The sequence below is a fragment of the Mastomys coucha genome, unplaced genomic scaffold (assembly GCF_008632895.1).
Source record: "Mastomys coucha isolate ucsf_1 unplaced genomic scaffold, UCSF_Mcou_1 pScaffold18, whole genome shotgun sequence".
Lineage (NCBI taxonomy): Eukaryota > Metazoa > Chordata > Mammalia > Rodentia > Muridae > Mastomys > Mastomys coucha.
In genome coordinates, this window is record NW_022196900.1 from 3245893 (window position 1) to 3270291 (window position 24399).

At 39.4% G+C, this 24399-nt stretch overlaps 1 protein-coding gene across 2 annotated transcripts in view; it reads right to left on the reverse strand.

The window, feature by feature from the left end:
- Kif24 (kinesin family member 24) overlaps nt 1-24399 on the reverse strand; it is a 79208-nt gene that overhangs the window by 21641 nt on the left and 33168 nt on the right. Inside the window, exons 2-6 of one of the 2 annotated variants that reach the window (XM_031377077.1) lie at nt 15831-15975; nt 14900-15535; nt 10901-11084; nt 2949-3046; nt 1922-2137 (exon numbers count right to left, since the gene is read on the reverse strand). In XM_031377077.1, coding sequence (XP_031232937.1) covers nt 1922-2137; nt 2949-3046; nt 10901-11084; nt 14900-15510 — 1109 coding nt within the window. In that variant the 5' untranslated portion in view covers nt 15511-15535; nt 15831-15975. The remainder of the gene's footprint in view (nt 1-1921; nt 2138-2948; nt 3047-10900; nt 11085-14899; nt 15536-15830; nt 15976-24399) is intronic. The other variant, XM_031377078.1, reaches the window with a different exon arrangement.

Here is a 24399-nt window from a genome sequence, read left to right on the forward strand (position 1 = left end):
GCCCTTATACATGCTAGGTTATGGGTTCCTACCACATAGCTACAACCTCAACTTGGAAAAGACTTTTAATGAGGGTGCCAGGGGTTGGAAGAAAAGCCATAATTGAGTTAAATGGAGGCTTAAACATTACAGAGATGGTGAATGAGAGAAGAGCAGTGAGCAGCAGTGTCTGAGATGAACTTGTACTTTCTCAACTGTGACAAACCTGTGTACATTTCGTGGGGATGGTCTCACCCACCTGCTGGCTTCTTCAGTTATGCTACTCATTACAATAGTGCCCTCCTTGCTGGAGCCTCTCCTGTGGTCTCCTAACTGGACAGGAGCTGTTCCCACACCCTGTTCCACTGCTTGCCTTCATCACATGAACAACAATGCCACATTGGGCAGCTCCCTAAAGGCTTGCATACCTTTGCTGTGGCACTGGTTAGGCGTTCTTAGTCAGTGGAAAACAGGCTTAACTCACTCTTCTCAAATGGATCAGGTGTAGTTTATTCTGTTAGGACAACCTCCCTCTCACCTTTCTGTTCTCTAGCTAGTTGATCCTTCACAACTGTTGCCAGCTATTCAGTTTAAGTCACCTGTTCCCAACCTAAAAAAAAAAAAAAACTTTCTTCTAGAAACATATGTAATAGGCATGCTGATACATTCCTAGGTTACTTTTATGTTGAAAGTATAATAAGCTGAAGCCTGATAACAGTTAAAGTTAGAGGTGGGTTGGTGGTTGGGTTCTGCCACCAAGCCTGACAATCTGAATTCCATCCCTTAGACCAGTGATTTTCATCCTCTGGGTTGCAACCCCCTTTTGGGGGGTGTGGGGGTAGTTAATCACCCTTTCGTAGCTAAGACCATCAGAACACACAGAAATTTACATTATGACTCCTAACAGTAGCAAAATTACAGTTACTACAACATGAGGAACTGTATTAAGGGGTCACAGCATTAGGAATGTTGAGAGCCATTGCCTTGGACCCACGTGGTAGAGAAATGATTCCTACAAGTTGTCCTTTGACCTCCACATGCCCATCATGACACCTGTACACACACACACACACACACACACACATGCTCACAAAGAAAAGAAATGCAAAGGTAATTTAAGAGCAATGGTTGCTCTTCCAGAGGACTTAGGTTTGATCTCTAGCACTCACACAGCAGCTCACAACTATCTGTAACTCCAGTTCCAGAGATTCCAATGCCCTCTTCTGGCCTCTGTATGTACCAAACACACACACAAAGACACACATACAGGCAAAATACTCACATACATAAAATAAAAACAATATTTTTAAAAGGTTGAATGTGAAGAATAAGACTTTTTTTGGCCAGTGTCAGAAAACTGTCATTAAGTTTACACTAACATTATTTAAAGGGAAAATATATAAATACATGTTGATTTCCTGACTTTCTGAAAGTATCTTTTTCACAGGTAAAAGAGAGGAGGAGACTTGATAGATACTATACTACTGTTCTTTAAAGAAAAACATTAGCAGGAACTGGAGATGTAGCTCAGAGGCAGAATGTTGCAAAGCATGTGTAAGGCTCTAGGTTCAATCCTCAGCACTGAAAAGGTCTTAATAGATGGCTAATTAACATTTTCTCCTTGGTGAATTAACAGTTTAAATACTACCTATCCAAGCTAGGCATAGTAACAGAAGTCTTTAATTCCATCACTTGGGAAGCTGAGTCAGGATGATCACAAGTTCAAGGCTGCCCAGGCAAAACAGCAAGTTTTATACAAGAATACAAGCCAGACAGCCTCAAAACAGAAAAGGGCAAGAGGGAGAAGAAAGATCACTCCATGCCAGAGACTGCTATTTCACAAAAATGCCTCTTATTAAAGTCATGTGATCAAAGTGATTCCGTGGAGCTCCAACTCCAATAGTAATATATAGACCAAAGGCTTCTCACTCTTATCTAGTACCGTTTTCTTCTATTTAGGAGGTCATAAAGTTGTCCACAGTAGATTTCATAGAAGCTGATCCACACAAAGAGATTCCTTCTTGACTGGGACACTTTCAGCTGTCTGAAGATATCTTTGGCAGCCAGAGCATACAATCCCGGGTTTTGATGAGTTCCTATCATGGTATAGGTTTTCCCTGCACCTGTTTGTCCATATGCAAAGCAAGTGGCATTGCCTCTAGAGAAAGAATAATTATAATTATTTATAAATATTTAAAGAATGATAATCTACATAGAGATGTTTAATGACAAGTCAGGAAGAAAAAGAATACTTGAAGAAATTTATTCAAAAAGTAAAAACACCCCAAACCAAAATATGTTTTCTTAAAGGAATTATTTTACAGAACTGATAATACTACATAAGACAGCTGTTGACTATGAGAAAATAAGGCCTTTGAAGACCATCTGAGCTACAGTATATATAGTTCAGTTTGTAGACTGTGTGCCTTGCATGCACGGGGCAGTGAGTTCGATTCCCAGCACACTTACCACTTAAGATGCTTTGATGTATCCTAGAGACTTTGTTTCCTCTTTCCTTTGCATCTGTGTTTTACTTTTGTTATTTTATCACAGCTCTCACTGCAATCCAGGCTGGCCTAGGCCCTTGGAGCTCACCATGTACACCAGGCTGACATTAAACTTGTGCCTATTTTCTCACCTCAGTCTTCCAAGTGCTTAGAAATGGCAGAGTTCAAGCTAAATACAACCTCTTACATCTTTTATGCTGAAGATACAGAATTAAGCTATTGAGAGCTTTTATTTAGCCAGGACCAGAAGCACTAAACACTATCTCCAGTGTAAAAGGAAATCTTGTTGCAAATTTTTCAATGTGTAGTAAATCAAATGAATCCAGAAGAGTCTAATTAAGTTCATTAGGTTACAACATAAATTCCTATTTAATTCAAAAGAACTAGAAAGACATTCATGTATTAATGGAACTCATGGAGAGTAGAAAACTAAAAGTAAGAGAAGCAACCAATCTGGCTCACCCGTTGAAAATATGCTGAATGAGGGGATGAGCAGTCTTCAGGTATACATCTTGATTGCTGCATGCCTCACCAAAGACTTCATCAAAATAAAAAACATGCTGAAAAATAAACTTGATTTTTATAGCAGTACACATGCATTTTCATCACCACTATTTTATTAACACATGGGAAAGGCTGTTTCTAAGCAATAGGAAGTTACTGTCTGACAAACTCAGAGAAATGAACTACTAGTAACTGTTAAATGACTGTCCTTTTTTGCTTCCCACCTCTGTCAGTACATGTTCTTACAGTGTAATAATTTTTGTTCTCTCTTAAGGGAAGTAACTGATGAATATAATTGGGTCTGGGAAAGGAAATTAACTCTATAAGGATTATCTTACAGACTTGGCAAGGCCAATATATATGAAAATTTGGGTGAATTCTAGAGATTAACTTTCATTTTGAAGGTTACATAGTTTAACTTGTAGTTCCATAAACATTCACTGTTAGCTTGTATATGTATACTGTAACAGGAGCCCAAAGATAAATGAGTATGTACTCTGATAGCTGTGGTACTGTGCCGTGTCTCCTGATACTTTAAGTTGGAGTTATTAAGTATTCAGCTATAGGGAAAGTCACAAAATTTGTCTTAATGGATTGGTTTGATTATTGTTATTATTTTGAGACATGGTCTTATGTGTCCTAAGCTTTCAAGTTATACAACCAAGGATGACCTTGAACTTCTGCTTCTCCTGCCTCTGCCTCCTAAATGCTAGAATGATATGAATGTACTGTCCTGCCTGGTTTATGTGGTTCTGTGGACTAAACCCAGAGTTTCATGCAAGCGCTCTACCAACATAACTGGATTCTAAGCCCCGTTTTTATTTTAGCAATAAATTTTTGAGCAGTTTTATAAAAACTGAACAGAAAGTAGTTTCTGTATACCCCTTTCCTCGAGTCCATTCTATTACAGTCCTGTGCAGGAGTGGAGGGAGGGTATAATTAAATGGGAACACATTTCTTCTTCTTGGAAAGATATTAAGAGATTTGATGTGGTGCTGTGAGAGTCAGAGATGGGAGGAGGGAGGAAGATACAGACAAAACAAGTATAAGCAAAAGGTCAAAGAAAGTACAAGGAATTAACTAGTTCCTGTGTAGAAAAACAGCAACCACACAGCATGACTGAAATACAGGACTCTGGTAAACAGAAGAGTGATAGATACAGTGCTAGAATAGTTAGGATTAAGTGCCAGGAGTCCTAGACATTAGCCTTAAAGGAGTTAGAAGAAACAATTCAGAAACAATGAGGATAAAGAATTTTACAAAGCAGAAGGATGGTCTAAGCTATTTCACTGCAAGATTAATCTGAGTTTATGATGAGACTAGATTGTGATTAGACTTCAGCCACTCATTGGTAAAGTGGGAAAGGTCAACAATGGGAAAACAAAACAAAACAAAAAGGCAAATGACTGGATATGACAGAAGGGCAATAAATAAAAAAATCAGGGTGATCTGAGAAAGAGAGAACATCTCACTACACTGGGTCTGCAAAGCAATAACTTGAAAGCTATAATTTTTGCATAACTTAGAGGTTTACCATGATGGTAACTTAGCTAACCATACCGGAGTAAGAAAGTTTAGTAAGTTCAGCTGACTATAGCAGAATGACAGTTACCAAACAATGAGTGAGACTAAGGGCCTACCTTCTGCCTCATTTTGAACCTGCTTTAATTATTCAATTAGATAATTGTATATCCAGATCCAGAAAACTGCACTTTGGCAAATTTAATTTGGCTCACTCTTCCCCAAGTTCAATGACCTTTTATGTACTATTACATTACATTGGAATGGAAATTAGGTCATTTGAGAAGAAACTGAGATCACAGAGCCAAGTTTACCATTTACAAAGTCACCAAACATTGGAATGTTAGAGAATAAATCTGAAGAATGATAAAAAAGATCTGGGCTGGATATATAGTTCCATTGGGAGAATGCTTGCTTGGCATGCATAAACCCCAAGGCTTCAGTCCCTAGCGTGGAGTAAAAGCAGGAGTAACCTGTGCCTATAATCCTAGCACTTGGGAGGTGGAACTAAGAGGATCAGGAATTCAAGGTCATCTCAGGTACACCACCAGTTCAAGACCACCATCTGTGTGCATGTGTGTATGTGTGTGTGTTGTGTTGGGGGTGGTGAGAGCTGTATACATGGTAAGAGTGTATATACTGAGGCCAGAGGAGGACATCAGGGATCTTCCTATATCACTCTTTACCTTACTGCTTTTAATCAGAGTTTCATTTCTAGGTTGGCTGGTCAATGAGCCCCCAGTAATGGGCTTATGAGTGTGTCCAATCACGCTGGCTTTTTACTCAGGACCTCATGCTTGCACAGCAAGATGCTCACTTACTGAGTCATCTCTCTTGCTCCCATGGGAAGTGTTTTTAGCATTCATGTTTTTGTTTGTTAATTTTTAATCAGCACACAAAATAATAGTTTTATTATGGCATTTTAACATGTTTTTCCTTAAATGAAAAGTTATATTTTAATTATACAATACACAAAGGATTGTGAATGAATTAAATTCAGAGAGGAACAAATTCTTATGCAGGAGTAGGAACTTGAATTTGCTTCCATGTGAAACCAGTTTGTTACACAGCAGAGGAGCAAACAACACCTTGTAGATAAACTTTTGCTGGAATAAGAGAAGTCAGAATCATGTGAAATGCCAACCATTCACTTTTCATTCAAAATATACATTTTTAGTATACACAAAGGGCCATGCAACGATCAGCATAATCTACTTCTAGAACATATCTACCGTCTCCAAAAGAAACCCCAACACTTGTCTTCAGTGACTCCTCAGCTGTCAACACAATTTTTTTATTTTTAAAGATTTATTTATATTTATTTATTTATTTATTCATTTATTGTATATAAGTACACTGTAGCTATACAGATAGTTGTGAGCCTTTATGTGGTTGCTGGTAATTGAATTTAGGACTTCTGCTTGCTCTGGTCGGCCCCACTCACTCTGGTCAACTCTGCTTGCTCAGGCCAAAGATATATTTATTATTATGAATAAGTACACTGTAGCTGTCTTCAGACACACCAGAAGATGGTGTCAGGTCTCATTATGGGTGGTTGTGAGCCACTATGTGGTTGCTGGGATTTTAACTCAGGACCTTTGGAAGAGCAGTCAGTGCTCTTATCCACTGAGCCACATCTCCTGCCCATTTTTTGTTGTTGTTTTGGTTTTTTTGTGTTTCAAGCCAGGGTTTCTCTGTGTAGCCTTGGCTGTCCTGGAACTCACTCTGTAGACCTGGCTGGCCTCAAACTCAGAAATCTGCCTGCTTCTGCCTCCCAAGTGCTGGGGATTAAAGGCATGTGCCACCACTGCCCAGCTACCATTTTTAAATATCCTCCTTCCTCTCTCCTTCCTCATCTCTCAGCTTCCCCCTCTATTAGGCACCTTCATGCCTTCTCCCCCTTTTCCTTAACTCATGGTTCCCCTTTTAGTTCTATCTACCCCATATACACATATTTAAAAATTAAACACTAAGATGTACATAGGAGAGAGAAGATGCATCTCTCACTTCAGCAGCACACATACTAAAACTAGAACGGGAATGTATGCTACTTGTTTTCTGAGTCTGGGTTACCACATTAATGTATTTTCCAGATCCATTCATTTCCCTGCTTTACAGCTAATATGAGACCAAAGAAAGTGATCAAAATATACCTGTTCAACATCTATCCTATCTTTGTATATAAAAATATCAATATAAAAATGGCACAAATTAACCAGGAATGGTTTTAATCCCAGCATTGGGGAGGCAGAGGCAGGTGGAGCAAACCAAACTATCTGTGAACTACTGTACTTAGAGATAGTCTCTGTTAACTTTTTGAGCTATACAGTACAGTTTTTTTTTTTTAATTTAAATAATTGGAACTAGAACAGTGGCACATATTAGCTACATAAGGAGGCTGTCTTAAAACCAACCAACCAGGGCCAGGCATGGTGGCACATATTCTTAATCCCAGCACTTGGGAGGGAGGGGCAAGCAGATCTCTGTGAGTGTGAGGCCAGTTTGCTCTACATAATGAGCTCTAGTCCAGTCAGGGCTACATAATAACATTCTGTTTGCCCTTACCCACCTTCCCCTAAAAACCCAACCAATGAACCACAAGTACCTTTCTGGAGAGCATGTATTCCTTTTTGTCACATAAAATTAAAGATGGCCCTGTCAGGCATGGTAGCACACACCTTTAATCCCAGCACTTGGGGAACAGAGACAGGTGGATCTTATGAGTTCCAGGTCAGCCTGATCTACATAGTAAGTTCCAAGCCAGCCAGGGCTATATAGTGAGACCATGTCTTAACAAACATCAAAACCAAAATGAAACAAAAACACAGGCCTTCTGTTGATCCTGTGAATTCTGGAGCCCCCTTACAAATTTATTTTTTACTGATGTGTTTGAGTATCTACCACATGTGTCCAGATGCTCACTGAAGCCAGAAGAGTGTGTTGAATCCCCTGGAACTTGCTTTATAGACAGTTATGAGGTACTTAACATAGGTGTTAGGACTGAATGCAAATCCTCTGGAAGAACAGTGAGTACTCTTAACCACTAAGTCAACTCTAGAGCCCTGTAGAAATTTAAAAGACTAGCTAAGCACAGTAGTACTTGCCTGTAATCTCTGAACTGGAGTTGCCAAAGCAAGGATACCAAGCATATAACCTGGGCTTCAGAGGAAATACCAAGCCAGCAGACTAGATAGTGATACATTCTCTCAATCAATCAATCAATCAATCAATCAATCAATCAATACATACATACGTACATACATAACTAAGTTTCTTCTTTAAATTGGGAAGTAGGGTAGAGCTTGGTATGCAGTTCATACTTGCATACTTTACTTGGTAAAATATTTTTCTAGCACAAATGAGGCCCTGGATTGAATTTCCAGTATTTGGCAGGGATAGAACGTAAAAGTAAAACAAAACAATCAAACGAAAGAAAAGAAAAGTAAAAAGAAAAAATTTAGAAAGGAAAATAATTAGTTTTGTTTTTTGAGTTGTTGTGCTTGCATACAATTTTTAACAGGTATGTGGTGGACATATTTGATTGGAAAAGATAGGTTATTTAACTACATAGACAAATTTTCTGTTTTACTCCCTGAGCAAGTTTCAAAATAAAACCTAAAGAACTGGATCACTTTTATTTAGCATCAAGTTCAATACAGACTTCTTTTAAAGAAAAGAAAAAGAGATATTTTTCTATCATAGTATTGACAAATAAGAACTCTGACCTATGAGAGCAGAGGTCCAAAGTTCAACAGCAGAGAAAATGCCATGGAACCTATGGATAGTCAATAAATACTGATCAATGGCAATGACAAAAGAATCAGGTTATTGTGTTTGGGGATAATGGGAAAATACAAAAGATAATAGGATGCCTCCTGGAGGGAACTGCTGTGACTGAAGCACCATTAGGGGGGCTCTGGGTAGATGGTGAGTGGACACAGCTATTACGATAGCTATAGCAACCATGAAACTAACTAGCCTTTCAGCTCATTGATCATGTAGACTTCAAAGTAAGTATCTTCCACTGAAACATAATAGACTGAGCATTGATCAACAATCAATGAAGCTGTTAAAATGATTGGGTTGGCTGTACAGTGCCCTAGTAATTTATTGCCCATACGAAGACTGTTGGATTACTCTAGATGCCACTGTGAAACTCAATTTTTGTAAGAACAATGCAAGTTTAAAAGAAGGGGTAAGTTTCAACAATTTAACTTCAGTGTAAAAAGATTTACTGCAATAGAATAATATTGCAGCTGACTAAGTGAATTGCTAGCACAGCCTATTAATCACCACGTTTTTCTTGTAACCAGTCACTGCATTTTGTAACTGAACAAGGGAAAGAATGAATGTTCAATATGAGTGTTTTTTAAGGCAGACTAAGAAGGCAGATTCAGAGTAAAAGAAACTATGAGTTCCAAAATCTTTGTGTGTATACACACATGTACATACCTGTGCACGCACACATGAAGGTCAGAGACTGACACTGGGCATCTTTATCACTCTGAATCTCATTTTTTGAAGCAGGATCTTTTACTAGACCAGAGGCTCATCAATTGGCTAGACTGGCCAGAAAGCCCATCTCTTGTTTCCATTTCCCAGTGCTGGGGTTACAGTTATCTGCCACAATGCCCAGCTTTTTAAGTGGGGGCTGGGATCTGAACTCAGTTCCTTATGCTTGTGTAGCCATTTCCTTAGCCCCTAAGATTCCAAAATCTTAACATACTATGATTATATGATTTCCTCTCATTTGTGGAGTTTGTTGCTTCTCTACTAGAATTAGTACATGGGTATTTGCTAACTTGGAATAAGTTTTTTTCAACACCAAACTTTTTTCATAGTTTAAAACCTTTTATGCATGAGGAATATTTTATTAAATCCTTAGAAGTTAAATGTGAAAATAAATTATCCATAACTAAATTCATACTTACCCAAGACCTGGGCATACTGGTATATGCCTGTAACAGCACTCAGGATGCTCAACCAGAAAAGTCATGAATTCAAGGCCAGCTTGAGCTACAGCAAGTTCCAGGCCAGCCTGGAATATAGAGTTATACCCTGCCTTAAAACTCACACTCAGCAGAGCGGTAAGTTGACATTCCCCGCTGAGCATGGAAAGCACATGCCTGTGATCCCAGTATTCAGGAGAAAGAGGCAGGAGGATAGCTTTAAGTTTAAGACTAGCCTGGTATGCCTAACAAATTCTTGGACAACCAAGGCTACATAGTGAAGTTTTGTTTAAAAAAAAAAAAAAAGAGCTCAGTTGACATATGCCTTTAATTCTAGCTCTGGTGAGGAAGAGGCAGGTAGATTTTTGTGCATTAAGGCCAGCCTGGGCAAAACAGCAGCTCTATGCCAGTCAGGGCTATATAGTGATATTCTGACTCAAAACCAAACAGGCAGATGGGTGATGAGGGCTCACATCTTTAATCCCAGCACTCAGGAGGCAGAGGCTGTTAGACCTAAGGCCCACCTGGTCTACAGAGCGAATTCCAGGACAGTCAGGCTACACAGAGAGAACACTCTGTCTCAAACAAAACAAAACAAAACCCCCAAAATATTCATATTCCATAATGCAGGGGAAAAGGAGACCAAGCATATAAGCATCACTCTCAGCAATTGGTCATCAATAACTACTGACTTAAATTCTTTTTATTCTCTCATCTGTACTCTTGATTTTGCTAATTTACATAAACATGCTAAGTGAATATATGGCAGAACCTCACTGCATAATGCAGGAATTATGGTTTTCTAACTATGTATATCATAATCCCACTACACTTTTGTGTGTGTGTGTGTTTTTTTCTTCTTCTCGAGACAGGGTTTCTCTGTATAGCCCTGGCTGTCCTGGAATTCACTCTGTAGACCAGGCTGGCCTCGGACTCAGAAATCTGCCTGCCTCTGCCTCCGTGCGGTCTTTCATTCTTTAAAAATGTAGTGGGATTAAGCTGGGCAGTGGTGACACACGCCTTTAATCCCAGCATTTGGGAGGCAGAGGCGGGTGGATTTCTGAGTTCAAGGCCAGCCTGGTCTACAAAATTGAGTTCCAGGACAGCCAGAGCTACACATAGAAACCCTGTCTCAGAAAATAAATAAATAAATAAATAAATACCAAGTTATCAATAACTTAGAATAAAAATCAAGAGCTGGGCTCAGTGGCACATGCCATTAGTCCCAACGTTCGGGAAGCAGAGGTAGTTGGATCTCTTTTAGTTCTAGCAAGGGTGAGATCCTATCTCAAAATAAATAAACAACCAAGCAAACAAAGAAACATTAAATATAATTATATGAACCAGAAACTGGATTTTAGAACAACCACTTAAATATAAAGTAAAAAACTGACATACTTGATAATATTAGTTTGAAACACAGTAAATGAAAGATCCTACCTGAAGAATATATTGTGTAAGGTCAACTGCTTCTTTTTTCTCATGTACAAGCAGAGTTTCTTTATCTTCTACAGTAATAATATTAACTTCTCCACGACGTACTTCCCTTACACCTAAAGGCCGTTTTCGAACACAAACTCTGATTTTCTCCATTTCAGTCCAAGGATTCTCTGAGGTGATCTGCCTGGTATATGTTTATAAATAGACTTTAATTTTTAAGAAAGGGATTCAATTACTTAAATGGTCAAAGTGCCAGTACATTTTGAGTATCTTTAAAATATTTGAGGTTTTAATATAATTATTTGTGTTTTTCGTTTGGTTTATTGGTTTTATTTTGAGACAGGGTTTCACTTTGTAGCTCAAACTGGTGTAGAACTTGCTATATAGCTCAGGCTGGTCCTAACTTTTTACCCTAGCTTCCCAAGTGATGGGACTACAGGTATGTACCACCAAACCCAAGTTTTGAGACAGGACTCACTATGGTAGTGAAGGCTAGACTGCAGTGCCTCTTGTCTCCACCTCCCATATGCTGGGATTACAGGCCTATGCCACCTATATGCCAAGCTCCATGTAAATAATTCCATATTAAATGTCAGCAATGAGAAAGTTTTTACTAGCTAAACTCCGGTTTCCATCTCTGACGTATACCACCTCACTCTCCGCCCTACCAAAGAAGAGGAAGAGGAGAAGAGAAGAAAAAGAAGAGGAAGGAAGGAAAGAAAGAAGGAAGAAGGAAGAAAGGAGGCAATGGTAGCAGCAGCTAGAAGCAAATCTCAGTTATTTTAGGTCCGAGACGTGTGTCTCTTGTTCCCTTTCAATCCTATTCTTGGACACTTAACATTTTTCTTGATCATTAATCAAAATTCTTGTTTGAAGAATACTTGACTGTTTTGAGACAGAGTCTCTTGTAAACCAGGCTGGGGTCATAGGCATATACCACCAGACCCAGTTTATCTAATGCTGGGGAGTAAATCCAAGGTTTGGGACATGCTAAATAAGCACTCTACCAACTGAATGACATCCTCAGGCCCTATATCCCTTTCTCTTTGAATCCTATTAGACTGAAACTAAGTGTCTCAAATTAGGTGATGGGTTTCAATGTACGTTACCTCCTACACCTCATAGATACTGTCACTTTTTCATTCTTTTCTTGTGTCTCTGTATGAGCACCTATGTGTGCAGAGGCCAGGGGACAACATTAGATGTGGTTCTCCTCAGGATCAGACTGCTTGTTTTCTGAGACAAAATTTCTCACTGGAATCTAGGGCAAGTCTCAGAGATCCACTGTCTACCTCCTTAGTGGTGGGATTACAAGCATGTATTACCACACTGGCTTCTTATGTGTGTGCTGGGGGTCGAACTTGTCCTTCTGTTTACACGGCAAGCATTTTATCGACTGTACGTACTATCTCCCTAGCTCCACTTACTGCTTTTTTGCCTCACCCGATATGAATTTATTCATCCATTAGGATATAACCATGTCTTTCTTCTCAGAAGCACTCTGTGGCTGATCCTGTCCACTACCAGCTCAATCTCCTTTTCAGTGCATTCCTCACTGGCCTCAGAGAGCTACTCAACACCCAGCGTCTTCCACAAGGCTGAGTGTGGTATTGCTGAGTCTCGTGGTCTATCTAAGAGCCACTTACACAGAAACTTCTCTACAACTAGATTTAAAAAAGGAAAAGAGAAGATCCATTCTCACTCTGAAAATAAGATTTTTGAATGCAGGTTACTTTTATCAGAATTAATAGTTTTGGTCTATATAAAAGAATAAATTAGCAATAAACTGTTCCCTCCTTTACACTTTAAAATTTATTTGACAGTCCCTTACAAAATTTAATTTAAAATTTAAAATTTACAAAAAACTTTAATACAAAATTAAATAGTGATATAATTGTTTCAAATTCTGATTTTCTGAGCCTTCCAAGTGGCTGGAAAATTATTTTTTTTGCCAGGATCTAAATTAGTTTTTATAACAAACAAACTTTCCAATACTCACAGTACATGATTCTAAGACATCTTAAAGTCCATCTTATTATTTCAGTTAGAATATGAGACTAATGCATCATCTGAGGCATGGGACTTGATGATAAGTCCTGGGGATTTGCTGTTCTCTTCTTTTGCATATGCACTTAACTTTTTCACAAGAAGAAAAGAGAATATTTTAACTGATTATTTTGGAATCTAGTATACTTTTTTATTTCCTATTATTATATGTACCTTTATAAAATCTTTTTTTAATGTTTTATTCTCATTTAAACAAGGGTCTTGGGTCAAAATCTTTAGATGTTTAGTATTAATAACCAAACCATAGGAAGCTATTCAAAGAGGACAGAAAATGCTCAGTCCCTTTTATTTTTATTTGTGAGGCTCTGAGACGAGGTTTTGCATTGTGTCTTGAGCATTCCCAGTGCTAGGATCACTCCTGCACTACTGTGCCCAGCTAGTTACCTTTAGAGATGTGTAGGGATTCCAGGATGAGTCTCATGGACAAAAGGCCTGTGGTTTGGATTTATAAGTTCAAAAGGCAAAGAGGAAAATGCTTTTTTCCCTAGTAGATATTTTTTGGTTCGTCTATTTTTGAGATAGGGTATTTCTATGTGGCTTGAGCTCATCAGCCTCTTGTCTGTCTTGTCTGCATGCTGGGTTTGCATGGACCACAATGCCTGACACAAATGATTACGTTTGTCTGTTACCTCTTACCTTGACCTCTAACATCTAAGAGCCTCCAGATATCTTAATTATCTTCATACCTAGAGTCAGACATCATAGTTATCACTTAATATTTGTAAAATAAATGTAACAGCAATATTTAAATTAAAATGTGCATTCTATGTCATGATGTGTTAAACACTGAAAAGTATTTTTATAAATAATTATAATTTATATTTTATGAATTGTTCAATAAAAGACTAAGTAGTAAAAAAAAGAAAGCTTGCTCTTTTACCTTTAATATTTACAATCTACAATTGAAGAAGAAAAATAGTATTAAATTCTCTGTGCTATGCTAGAACAAATATTTCACATTACTTCTACTGGTACTTTCATGGAATCCCAGCACTCAGGAGGCAACACTCTGCCTCTCAGATCTCTGTGAGTTCAAAGCCAGTCTAGTCTACAAAGTGAGTTCCAGGACTGCCAAAGCTATTCAGAGGAACTGTCTCAAAAAACAAAAACAAAAAACCCAACCAAACAAGTGTGTGTATGTGTTTCTTTCTAAGTAATATATTTAATATAGTTTAAACAAGGAATATATTTTCTACTACATCATTCTTAGCATTGGGTATTATTCAGTATTTTACCTCTCAGGGATCTTATTTAAAATTCTATCTAGAAGCACTAGGTGAAAATGGCTTTCTGCCATTCTGATCCACAACCTTAATTACCATCAAAAGATACTCTTTGTAATCACTAAAAAAGCATCTGTTCTTTCAGGGCTGGATTAAACAACAACAACAACAACAACAACAACAACAACAACAACAACAACCTGTGCAGCCAGAATCAGGATCCTGCTTCAATGTATGCAGATTACCTAACTGTTCAAAGAACTACTCAATTTAACTACTGCTCTCTGGCCTTAAGTACGCTCTAGATCATCTGGCTGGTATGAATTTGAAGGCCTTAAAAAAAAAAATCCTGTGGATGGTGTGATTCTTTTTCCATTGCAGAAAGCAGGCTACCTACTCTGCTTTCATGTTACACTCTAGGAAGTAATAGTAACAGGTCTGCTAGAGGACCACAGCAGTTCTGCTAAGTACCAGCTGTTCCATATACACGAACAATGAACATTGGCTTTTTGCTATCTGGAAATTTCCAGTTCCTCATAAATTTGCTTCTATCCACTTATTGTGATTATTAAGGCAAAACTTGCTAACTATCGTTCATATGCTATAGTCATTTACTAAGAACTTAGAATGTTTGCACTCCTCTGGTCATGAAGAAGAAATATGTCTTTGCCTTAGGCTGTCTCCCAAAAATACAAAAATAAAGTATTACCTGACACAAGAATGAGGGATTCCATAGTTATAACCCGAAACATGAGAGACTCTTTGAATAATGGGAATATCACAATTTCCCAGTTTTGGAGAAGAGTAATTTGATGAAAAGAGCGGAGCACTGGTTTCTGTCTGCATATAGGCAGCAGCAGCAGAGGCATCCGGGGTGCTTATTTTTGTCTGGTACTGGGAATCATCTGGTAGCATGTGTTCCAGCACTTTCAGGTAGGTGGACTTCTGCTCATCTACAGAGAAATCGGATAAACTGCCCATTTCACTGTTGGCCATCTTGTCTTTGCTGTCAGGAGAATCAAAATGCAGTTGTCTTCGGGGCCCGGATCTGAATTCCCGAGGCTTGGTGTACAGGCTGCTTGCCTGAGGAGGATGCTCTGGGCTACTGAGGGCTTTATCTTCCTCCTGCATAATCTTAATGATTTTGATAAGTTGGAAAAGACGTTTGCGGTCATTCATGTCATGGACTCCCAATCTGGAGTAGTCCTTCATTGTAACCTTGGCTAATTCATCTATTTTTTGAAGGCCAAGCGCAGTAAAATGAGGATAATACTGTGCAAGCTCAGCTTCACAAAGGCACTCATATAACCAGGATGCCATTTTCGTGACTAGGTTTATATGAACTCTGAAGAAAAAGAGAAAAAGGAGTCATCCATATAGAATAAACATATTCTTCCTTTACAAAAAGTATATCCCTTTATAAACTAAAACAGAAAATATGCAGAAAATTGTTATCTGAAGTTTCCCTAGGTATTTTTCTTCTGAAATGGACAATTAGACAGCACAGTTTACAAGCAAAGCTGTTTTTATGCAGAGCATATGAACTAACAGCTGTGATTTGTTCATCTGTTTAATAAAAAAGGTTTCCTAATTATACATTTAAATAAATGTATGGACACAGACATAACAGAGACACTTACTTATTGCTTGGGAGTTTCTTTTAACTTTGCAGTTATCTGTTCAATACATGCAATACACTGCTGAAACTTTGTTCCCAACACTGAGTGTAGCAGGACTAATTTTAGAAGTTCCACTTGAGGGCAAGGCATGTTGCACACCTGCTTCCTATGATTAATGAACAAAAGCTAAGAAGTCTTTCAGAATAGACAGCAGAATAAAACAGCAACCACAAGGATTATAAACGAACACAGCTCAGAGAAAAATGCATTTTTAATCTGCTGTGTTCTGGTAAGTAAGACAGAAGTTAAAAACAACCAATTCAGAATCAACTCATTTAGTATTTTAGATAATTCTAGAAGGTGGTCACAGATGTCTACCTGAACAAAATATCAAATACTTTTCCTAGAAGATTAAAATTACAGATGCAAATTTGAATGATTCACATTAAAACACTTAAAACCATAGGAATTTAATTAAACACTAACAGGTGATGTGGTAATTAATATAAAATCTTTGTCTTATTTACTGTCAGAGTTCTGAGTAGGTCTCCATTATTCCTGTTAATCAAGCTTAAGTTCCTAAGGATATTAAAAAAAACTTAGATTGTACTCTAAAATGTCTCATCAATATCTTAAGTGTGCTTGTGAGTGCATGACTGTAGGGCCTGCCCTCTGAGGCTGGGAAACGGTGTGCTGGCTCTTGGAGTTGAAGTGCTAGTACCTAAACAGGAGTCCTCTCAAGAAATAGTACATACTGCAAACCACCTAGCACTCTCCCCAGCCCTCAGCTTATTTGTTTGTATAGCTGTATAGCCTAGCCTGGTCTGGAATTTACTGGGCAGCCCAGGCTGGCCTCAAACTTGTGATAATCTTACTACCTACACTTCCCAATCACTAGGACTACAAACATGAGCTCCCATGCCTAGCTTTTTAAAAAGTTTTTCAAAATCATTATTTACTTATGTTATGTGTATGAGTGTTTTGTCTGTATGTATGTCAGTGAACCACATGTATGCCTGATGCCCACAGAGGCTAGAAAAGGGAAATGGATCTCTACTGAAGTTACAGAGGAGAGTTGTGAGCTGCCATATGGGTGCTTAGATTCTAACCCGGGTACTCTTGAAGAGCAGTCAGTGCTCTTAACCAATGGGTCATTTCTCCAGCCTCTTATATTTTCTTTTTCAAAATGGTTTGATCCTTCAGAGTTTTCAAAACTCAATTATTGAAAAAAATGTTTTCATTTCAATTTATTTTTGTTCTAAGAGAAATATTGTGTGTGTGTGTGTGTGTGTGTGTGTGTGTGTGTGTTAAAGACAGGATAACAAGGACAACTAAGGAGCTTTGAATAACTAAATTTGGAGGAAATGCTAATTAGGCAAAACAAAAGACCAAAGGGTCCAAAGCAACACACCCCTACGAACTCTGACATCTATTAGTAGTAGGTTTCCCCTCTGCAAAAGAGGTAGTATATCTCTTCCCGTAGCATCTAGAATGGCCTTCTAACTTCTTTTAGGTAACAGAATACAGTGAAATAGACTGCCATGAAGGGCTCAAGAGCCAACTTAGCTTCTACTGATGTTAGAATCCTTCTACTGCCATGTGACGGAGTCTAGCCAATAGTCAGAGGACTATGCGCTACCACTACTACTTTGATGGCCAAAAAAAACCCAGATGTGCAAGAGAAGCTATCCTAAGACTATCCAAATGGAGGGCTGCCATAAGAGCTGTGGTTCTCAACCTTCCTAATGCTGCTACCCTTTAATACAGTTCCTCATGGTGTGATGACCATAAAATTATTTTTGTTGCTACATAACTAATTTTGCTACTGTTACAAATTGTAAATATCTGTGTTTTCCAAAGGTCTCAGGTGACCCATGTGAAAGAATCGTTGACCCCTAAAGGGATTGAGACCTCCAGATTGAGACCACTGCACTAGACAATTACAGCCATAGGAATGACCCCAGGTGAGATCAAGTAAAGAACTAAGCTTGGCCCAAATCACCTACACCCAGAGCTTTAAGCAAATTAAAGGACAATTGTTTTGAACTACCAAGTTTGGGGCTAGACTGCTATATAATAGTGACTACAATCTCACTTCTGAAACTTTGCCATTTGTTAAGAATTTGGAGCTATTTTAGGTTCACTGAAAAACTGAGCAGAAGGCACAGAAACTTGCCAAATATCCTGTCTCACACACGTACTCTTTTCTCCACTAATGGACCTACACTGATAAAGGATCATTACTCAAAGTCTGCAGCTTAGTTAGAGTTCTTATCTAGTATTGGAGAATTTGTGAATTTGAATAAACAGTTCATGTATTCTCTACATGAGTAACACATGGAAGTTTGCCCAAAAACTCCTGTGCTCTGTCTACTCACCCTTCCCACTAACCTACTTATTGGTAACTAATGATCTCTTTGTCTGGGGCAGATGGGGAGTGGGGCAGGGTAGCACTGGCTGTCCTGGAAACCACTACTGTAGACTAAGCTGACCTCCAATTCACAGAGGTCTGTCTGCCACGGCCTCCTCAAGTGTTGGGATTAAAGGCATGCATCACATACCTGGCCCAATAATCTTTTTTCTGCCTCCCCAGTTCCTCCTTCTCCAGAATGTCACAGAATTAGAAGCAAGAAGGATTTCAGCTTTTAGACTGGCTTTCTCATTTCATAATTTAGATTTCCTCCAAGTCTTTTTATGGCTTGTTAGCTTGTTTCTTTTCACTGTTAAAACCCATTCTACATGTGAGTGTGCCCTGGTTTATTTATTTGTTCACTTAATGAAGGACATTTTGGAATGCTTATAGTTTGGGCAATTATGAATAAAGCTTCTATAAACACCAATGCAATTTTCATATGGACATAATTTTCAACTCCTTTATGTAATGCCAAGGTGCATAATTACTGGATTGTATAAGACATGTAGTTTTATAATAATCTGCCAAGCTACCTCTTAAGATGGCTGTACTATTTTCATTCTTACCAGCAATCAAGAAGAGTGCCAGGTGCTTCTCATCACTTCTCGATGTGTGTGCTACACCTATCTTTTTCAAGATAGCTCAAGAGCTTTTCTCCAAAATGAGATTTTCATTTCTAGATCTAAGATTTTTTTTCTATCACTTAACCTCCAAACACCTTACACAGCAGCAAAACTAAAACCACCAAGCCCTTTATTACTGTTTTTTTTTCTTACCTAGAATACCCCTCTTTACTAGAAAGACACTGTGTTTTTCTATCATGAACAAGATGGTCCTTATCAGGGAATACATGCTGTATTAAAAAACCAAACATGGTGCTTCAGACACCATAACAGTGTCTAGTATTTCCTGAGCATTTAACACACAGCAGACCCTGTTCTGGGCATTGCATTTGTTCATTATCATACAATCCTACAAAGGAGGTATAAGTGTGCAACAAGTTAGAGTCACTTAGTGTGTTTCCAGAAACTCATTGTTTTTTGACTTTATTATGGCATTAGGAGTGCCACAGAAGCTGGGCATCTGAAATCCCAATGCTGAGGCAAGGGGAAATCACTGTAAGCTAAGGCCAGCCTGGGCTATGAAACCCTGTGTTTTCTTTGTTTAAAAAGATATTTGGGGCCTGAGGAAGACAGCTCAGTCAGTAAAGCACCTCCTCACTTACAAGTGGATCTGAATTTGATCCCCTTAAAAAGAAAAGGCAAGCTTGGCAGTGTGTGACTTCAGTCAGTGCTGGGCAGGTGCAAATAGGAGGCTCTCCAGAAGTCACTGGCCAGCCAGACTGCCTGAATCTCAAAGTTCCAGAAAGATTCTGTGTCAGATTCAATAAAAACTTTGTCAAAAAAAAAAAAAAGTCAGAGAGCAACTAAGAGATGCACTCATTATCAACTTCATGGGTGTGTGTACCTCCCTCCACCCCTCAAAGATATGTGGGTTGGGTCAGTTTGGTAGTGTAGAGCTGTACAAACTGAGAGAGGGCTGCATTGAATTTGAGGTCAGTCCTGGCAACAGAGCTACATACAAAGTACAAAATAACACCTTGCCTCAAGACACTGAAGAGGGAAAAAAAGCAAAAGAACCCCTAAATTCTTCTGACTGAATAAAGAAACACCAGCATGGGTTAAGGGTGGGGCTCAGTTTCTATCACCCTAACTAACATGCATAAAACCCTAGGCTCACTCCCAAGCACAGCAGAACTCTAGGCCTGGTAACTAGACCTGCAGTCCTAGCACTTGGGAGGTAAACGCAGGCAGATTAGAAGTTCAAGACATTCTTGGTTACAGAGCAAGTCTGAGGCCCATGTGAGTGACAGATAAACAGACCCAGCATAATAGCTACGACACATTCAATGTTCCATGGTTAATAAGTGTTGGCAGTTATTACCACTGCTATTGTTATTTCTGTATTTCTCCTATCTTCACCACCTAGCATTTAAGAATAGGACTTATTCTACCTTCAGTGTTTTGATTTAAGTAAATACTAAGCAGCTGCATTCTCTACTTGGCTCAACTAACTCATGGGAACAGACAGTAAGTGCTATGCCCAGGCTCTGTAAGAGTCTGTATTTTGCACACCAATTCCCTAGGTACCATAGCAAACATTTCTCAGTTCAAATCTAATAACCACAGCCTTTACTGCATTCCCAATAGTAACAGAGATTAAAACATTAATTTTGAAACACTTGTATGACCTATAATATCATGGGATGAGAAAGATATAATAATAATGATAATTTTAAAATAATAGTAATTTGAACATGCAGATTTAAGTAGCCATGGAAGTTCTCTAGCACAGCTGCAGCATCCCACCTTTTTTTTTTTTTTTTTGAGACAGGGTTTCTCTGTGTAGCCCTGGCTGTCCTGGAACTCACTCTGTAGACCAGGCTGGCCTCGAACTCAGAAATCCCCCTGCCTCTGCCTCCCAAGCATTGGGATTAAAGGCGTGCGCCACCACCGCCCATCGCCATCCCACTTTTATGGGCAATACTGTTAGCCTACGTTCTGCTGTTTTCAAACTTAATATGCTTCTCTGCAATTGTATTCCATTTTACAAAAGTTCATCCTGAACACCTGAAATAAGCATCAGAATTACTCCTGCAACTTCAAACAAAAGCATTTGAACTCTACCACCGAACCACAAAATAATTAAACAAACAAAGAAAATAAACTTCCAGATTTGGGGGACAGATGCATTGAAAGTTTTACTCAGATAATTTTACTTATTGATCTATCTCTGTCAAAAAGTCAAATGTACAGGCCTATCTCTGTTAAAAAGTCAAATGTACAGGCTGTGGAGGGAGAGCAGTGGTGGAGTGCATGCTTAGCACGAGCAAGGCCCTAGGCTCTGGAGATACAGTTCAGAGGTTAGCAGTGATTGCTGTTCAGGCAATGAAGTTTAGATGCCGGGACCCACATAACAAACTGGGCAAACTTCAAATGCCAATAATTTCAGTTCTGAAGCATCTGATGTCTTCTTCTCATCTCTGCTTATCACAGGTGTATACATACATATAAACATACACATATAATGTGTACATCTAAGTAGCCATTACATAGTAGCAAGTATTAGTTGCTGTCTTTCCTGTTGTTGTGATTTGTACATGTTACTCACAAGATGAATAAATACATATAAAAATAAAGTTTTAAGCTAGGCATGGTGGCATATACCTTTAATCCCAGTTCTCAGGAGGCAGAAGCAGGCAGATTTCTGCAAATTCAAGTCCAGCCAGGTCTACAAAGTGGGACAGCCAGGGCTACAATAGAGAAAATCTGTCTCTAAAAACTAAAATAAAAACATAAATAGATAAATTTTTATAGGCAAATTCACTATCCAGCAACTACCCACTACCTAGCTCTAGAAGCATCCCACAGCTACTGTGTACAATGCAGAATGACAGAAGTACAAAGTTGTTATTGTTAGCATCACGACATCCAGAGCCTGTGGTGACACATGGGCGGGTCCACAGACTTGTTGCCAGGGCAACAGCCAGCATATTCCCAGAATCCGTTGGGCTCACCTCCCACCTTTACCTGTGGCTGCTACGTCACAACCCATATATATATATATATATATATATATATATATATATATATATATATATATGGGAACATTCCTCCATATCTCTCTCTCCCCCTCTCTCTCTCTCTCTCTCTCCTGTCCTCCTGCGCCACTACCCCCACTCCCTCTCAATTAAACCTCTTACACGTGGAACTGTTTGGGCCTAGTGTGGTATGTTCTGTCGCGACCCGCCGCTTCAACACATCAATTATATCACATTGGTAAGAGCAAAGTAATGAAGACTAGCTAAGTAAACTACAGTTGTCTTTCAAGTGGAACAATACTATGAAGTAATTACAAAACTTAGCTCTCCAATATTTACTGAAGAAAAAAAAGCTTTTTAATATATTGCTAAGTACAGACTAGTTCATAAAGGCATCATTTGTTAACGAGAAAGTTAACTGATTCAAAATAGAACTCTACCTCTGCTTATCAAGCCTAAGAGATCCTTGGGAGCTTGCGTGGGTAATGACAGTAGTTAAGCATGGTTAGTATTAGTGGGTAAGTAAAAGAAGTAGACTATTACATAGCAATAAATGTTGGTAGTTACTGTCTTTCCTATTGTGATTTGTATTTCACTGATGTCTCCATTTCTCAAGCAAGACCTAGAATGGTGTTATGCTTGTGTTTAAACTTGAAACTATGTAACCACTTAAAATTTTTTATGTGTATTACTATTTTACCTACATGTGTATCTGTACATCATATGTATGTGCCTGATGCTCTCAGGTCAAAACATGTCATTGGATCCCCTAGAACTGGAGTGACATGTGCTACCAAGGAGTTACTGAGCTACCATGTGGGTGCTGGGAATTGAACCTTGGACTTCCGAAGAGCAGCAAATGCTCTTTAATCACAGAGCTATCTCTCCAGCTCCATAACCCTATAATTAATTTTTTAAAAAGCATATTTCACAGCTGGATAGACAGCTCAGTGGATAAAGTGCTTGCTGTATAAGCATGAAGACTTAAGTTTGGATCTCCAGCACCCACATAAAAATGAGGTATGCCAGGCAGTGGTGGCACATGTCTTTAATCCCAGCACTCAAAAATGCGGAGGTAAGTGGATTTCTGTAAGTTTGAGTCCAGTCTGGTCTACAGAGTGAGTTCCAGGTCAGCTAAAGCTATACACAGAGAAACCTTGTCTCACCACCAACCAAATGAGCATACATGGGTTGGTCTGAGGTCCCTGGCACATATGTAGCAGAGGGCTGCCTTGTCTGGCATCAGTGAGAGGATGCGCCTAATCTTGCAGAAACTTGATGCCTTCGGGTAGGGAGATATCAAGGGGCACCCTTTCAGAAGTGAAATGGAGAGGGGAATGGAGGAAAGAATTTGAGAGAGGGAATGGGCGACAACATTTGGGTTGTAAATAAATAATAAACAAAACAAAAAAACCCTGCAAAACTAGGTGTCTGTAATCCCTGGGGAACAAAGACAGGAGGATCCTCTATGCTTGCTGGCCAGCCAGTCTAGGTAAACTCCAGTCTGTCTCAAAAAAATAAGGTGGAGAGCAAGCAACAATGGTTCAGTGGTGAGAAGAGAATCAATTCTTGTAAGCAGTCTTCTGACTTCCACACACACAATATGCAACACACATGTCTACGCACAAAATAAATTAAAATGCAATAAGAATACATACTAAAAATGTAAAGGCAGAGGGTATTCTTATTTTAAGATGTCAAATAAGATAGATCTTCATTTTAAATAACTCAGTAAACCAAAGAGTACTAATACAGATTACTAGATTAGGAGGCAAGAAACCAGCATCTAGTCCAGCTCTGCTAGGAACCTGAGAAGCAGAGCTGCAGAGATGGCTCAGCAGTTTATTTTAGCATCCAGAACCTGCCTGCGGCAGATATGTGGGCGGGTCCACAGACCTGTCACCAGGGCAACGGCCACCATATTCCCAGAATCCATTGGGTTCAGCTCCCACCTTTACCTGGACTGCTACGTCACGACATATATATATGTACTTTCCTCCATCTTTCTCTCTCTCTCTTCTTCTCTCTCTCCCCTCTCTCTTCCTGCGCTGCTACCCCCCTACGCCCCTTCCAATTAAACCTCTTACACATGAAACTGCCTGGGCCTGGTGTCTGCAGACGCTTCCTGCCGCGACTCAAAACCCATCATTTTGGTGCCGAAACCCGGGAACAATGCAGTTTGCGTCTACCGACCGGCTCCTCACCGCCAGGGCAGACAGGGTACATGGCCACATGGAGCGGCTGCTGGGACCCTGGCTGCCAGGTAGAGCGGCTCCCGCCGCCGCCGCACAGGGAACGCTCCCAGTACCCCACGCAGGGAGCGCTCCCAGTACCACCACAGCGGCTGCCGCCGCTGCTGGGCTCCCAGTACCCTGCGCAGGGAGCGCTCCCAGTACCCTGCGCAGAGAGCACTCCCAGTACCACCGTAGAGGCTGCTGTTCTGCGCGCGGAGAGCACCACTCACCTAGAGACTGCTCACCACTTCTTGCTAGAGACACCAGACGCCATGGGACACAACAAACCTACAGCCAAGCGCCGCTAGACTACGAACTCTTAACCACGTGAGCCATACCCTA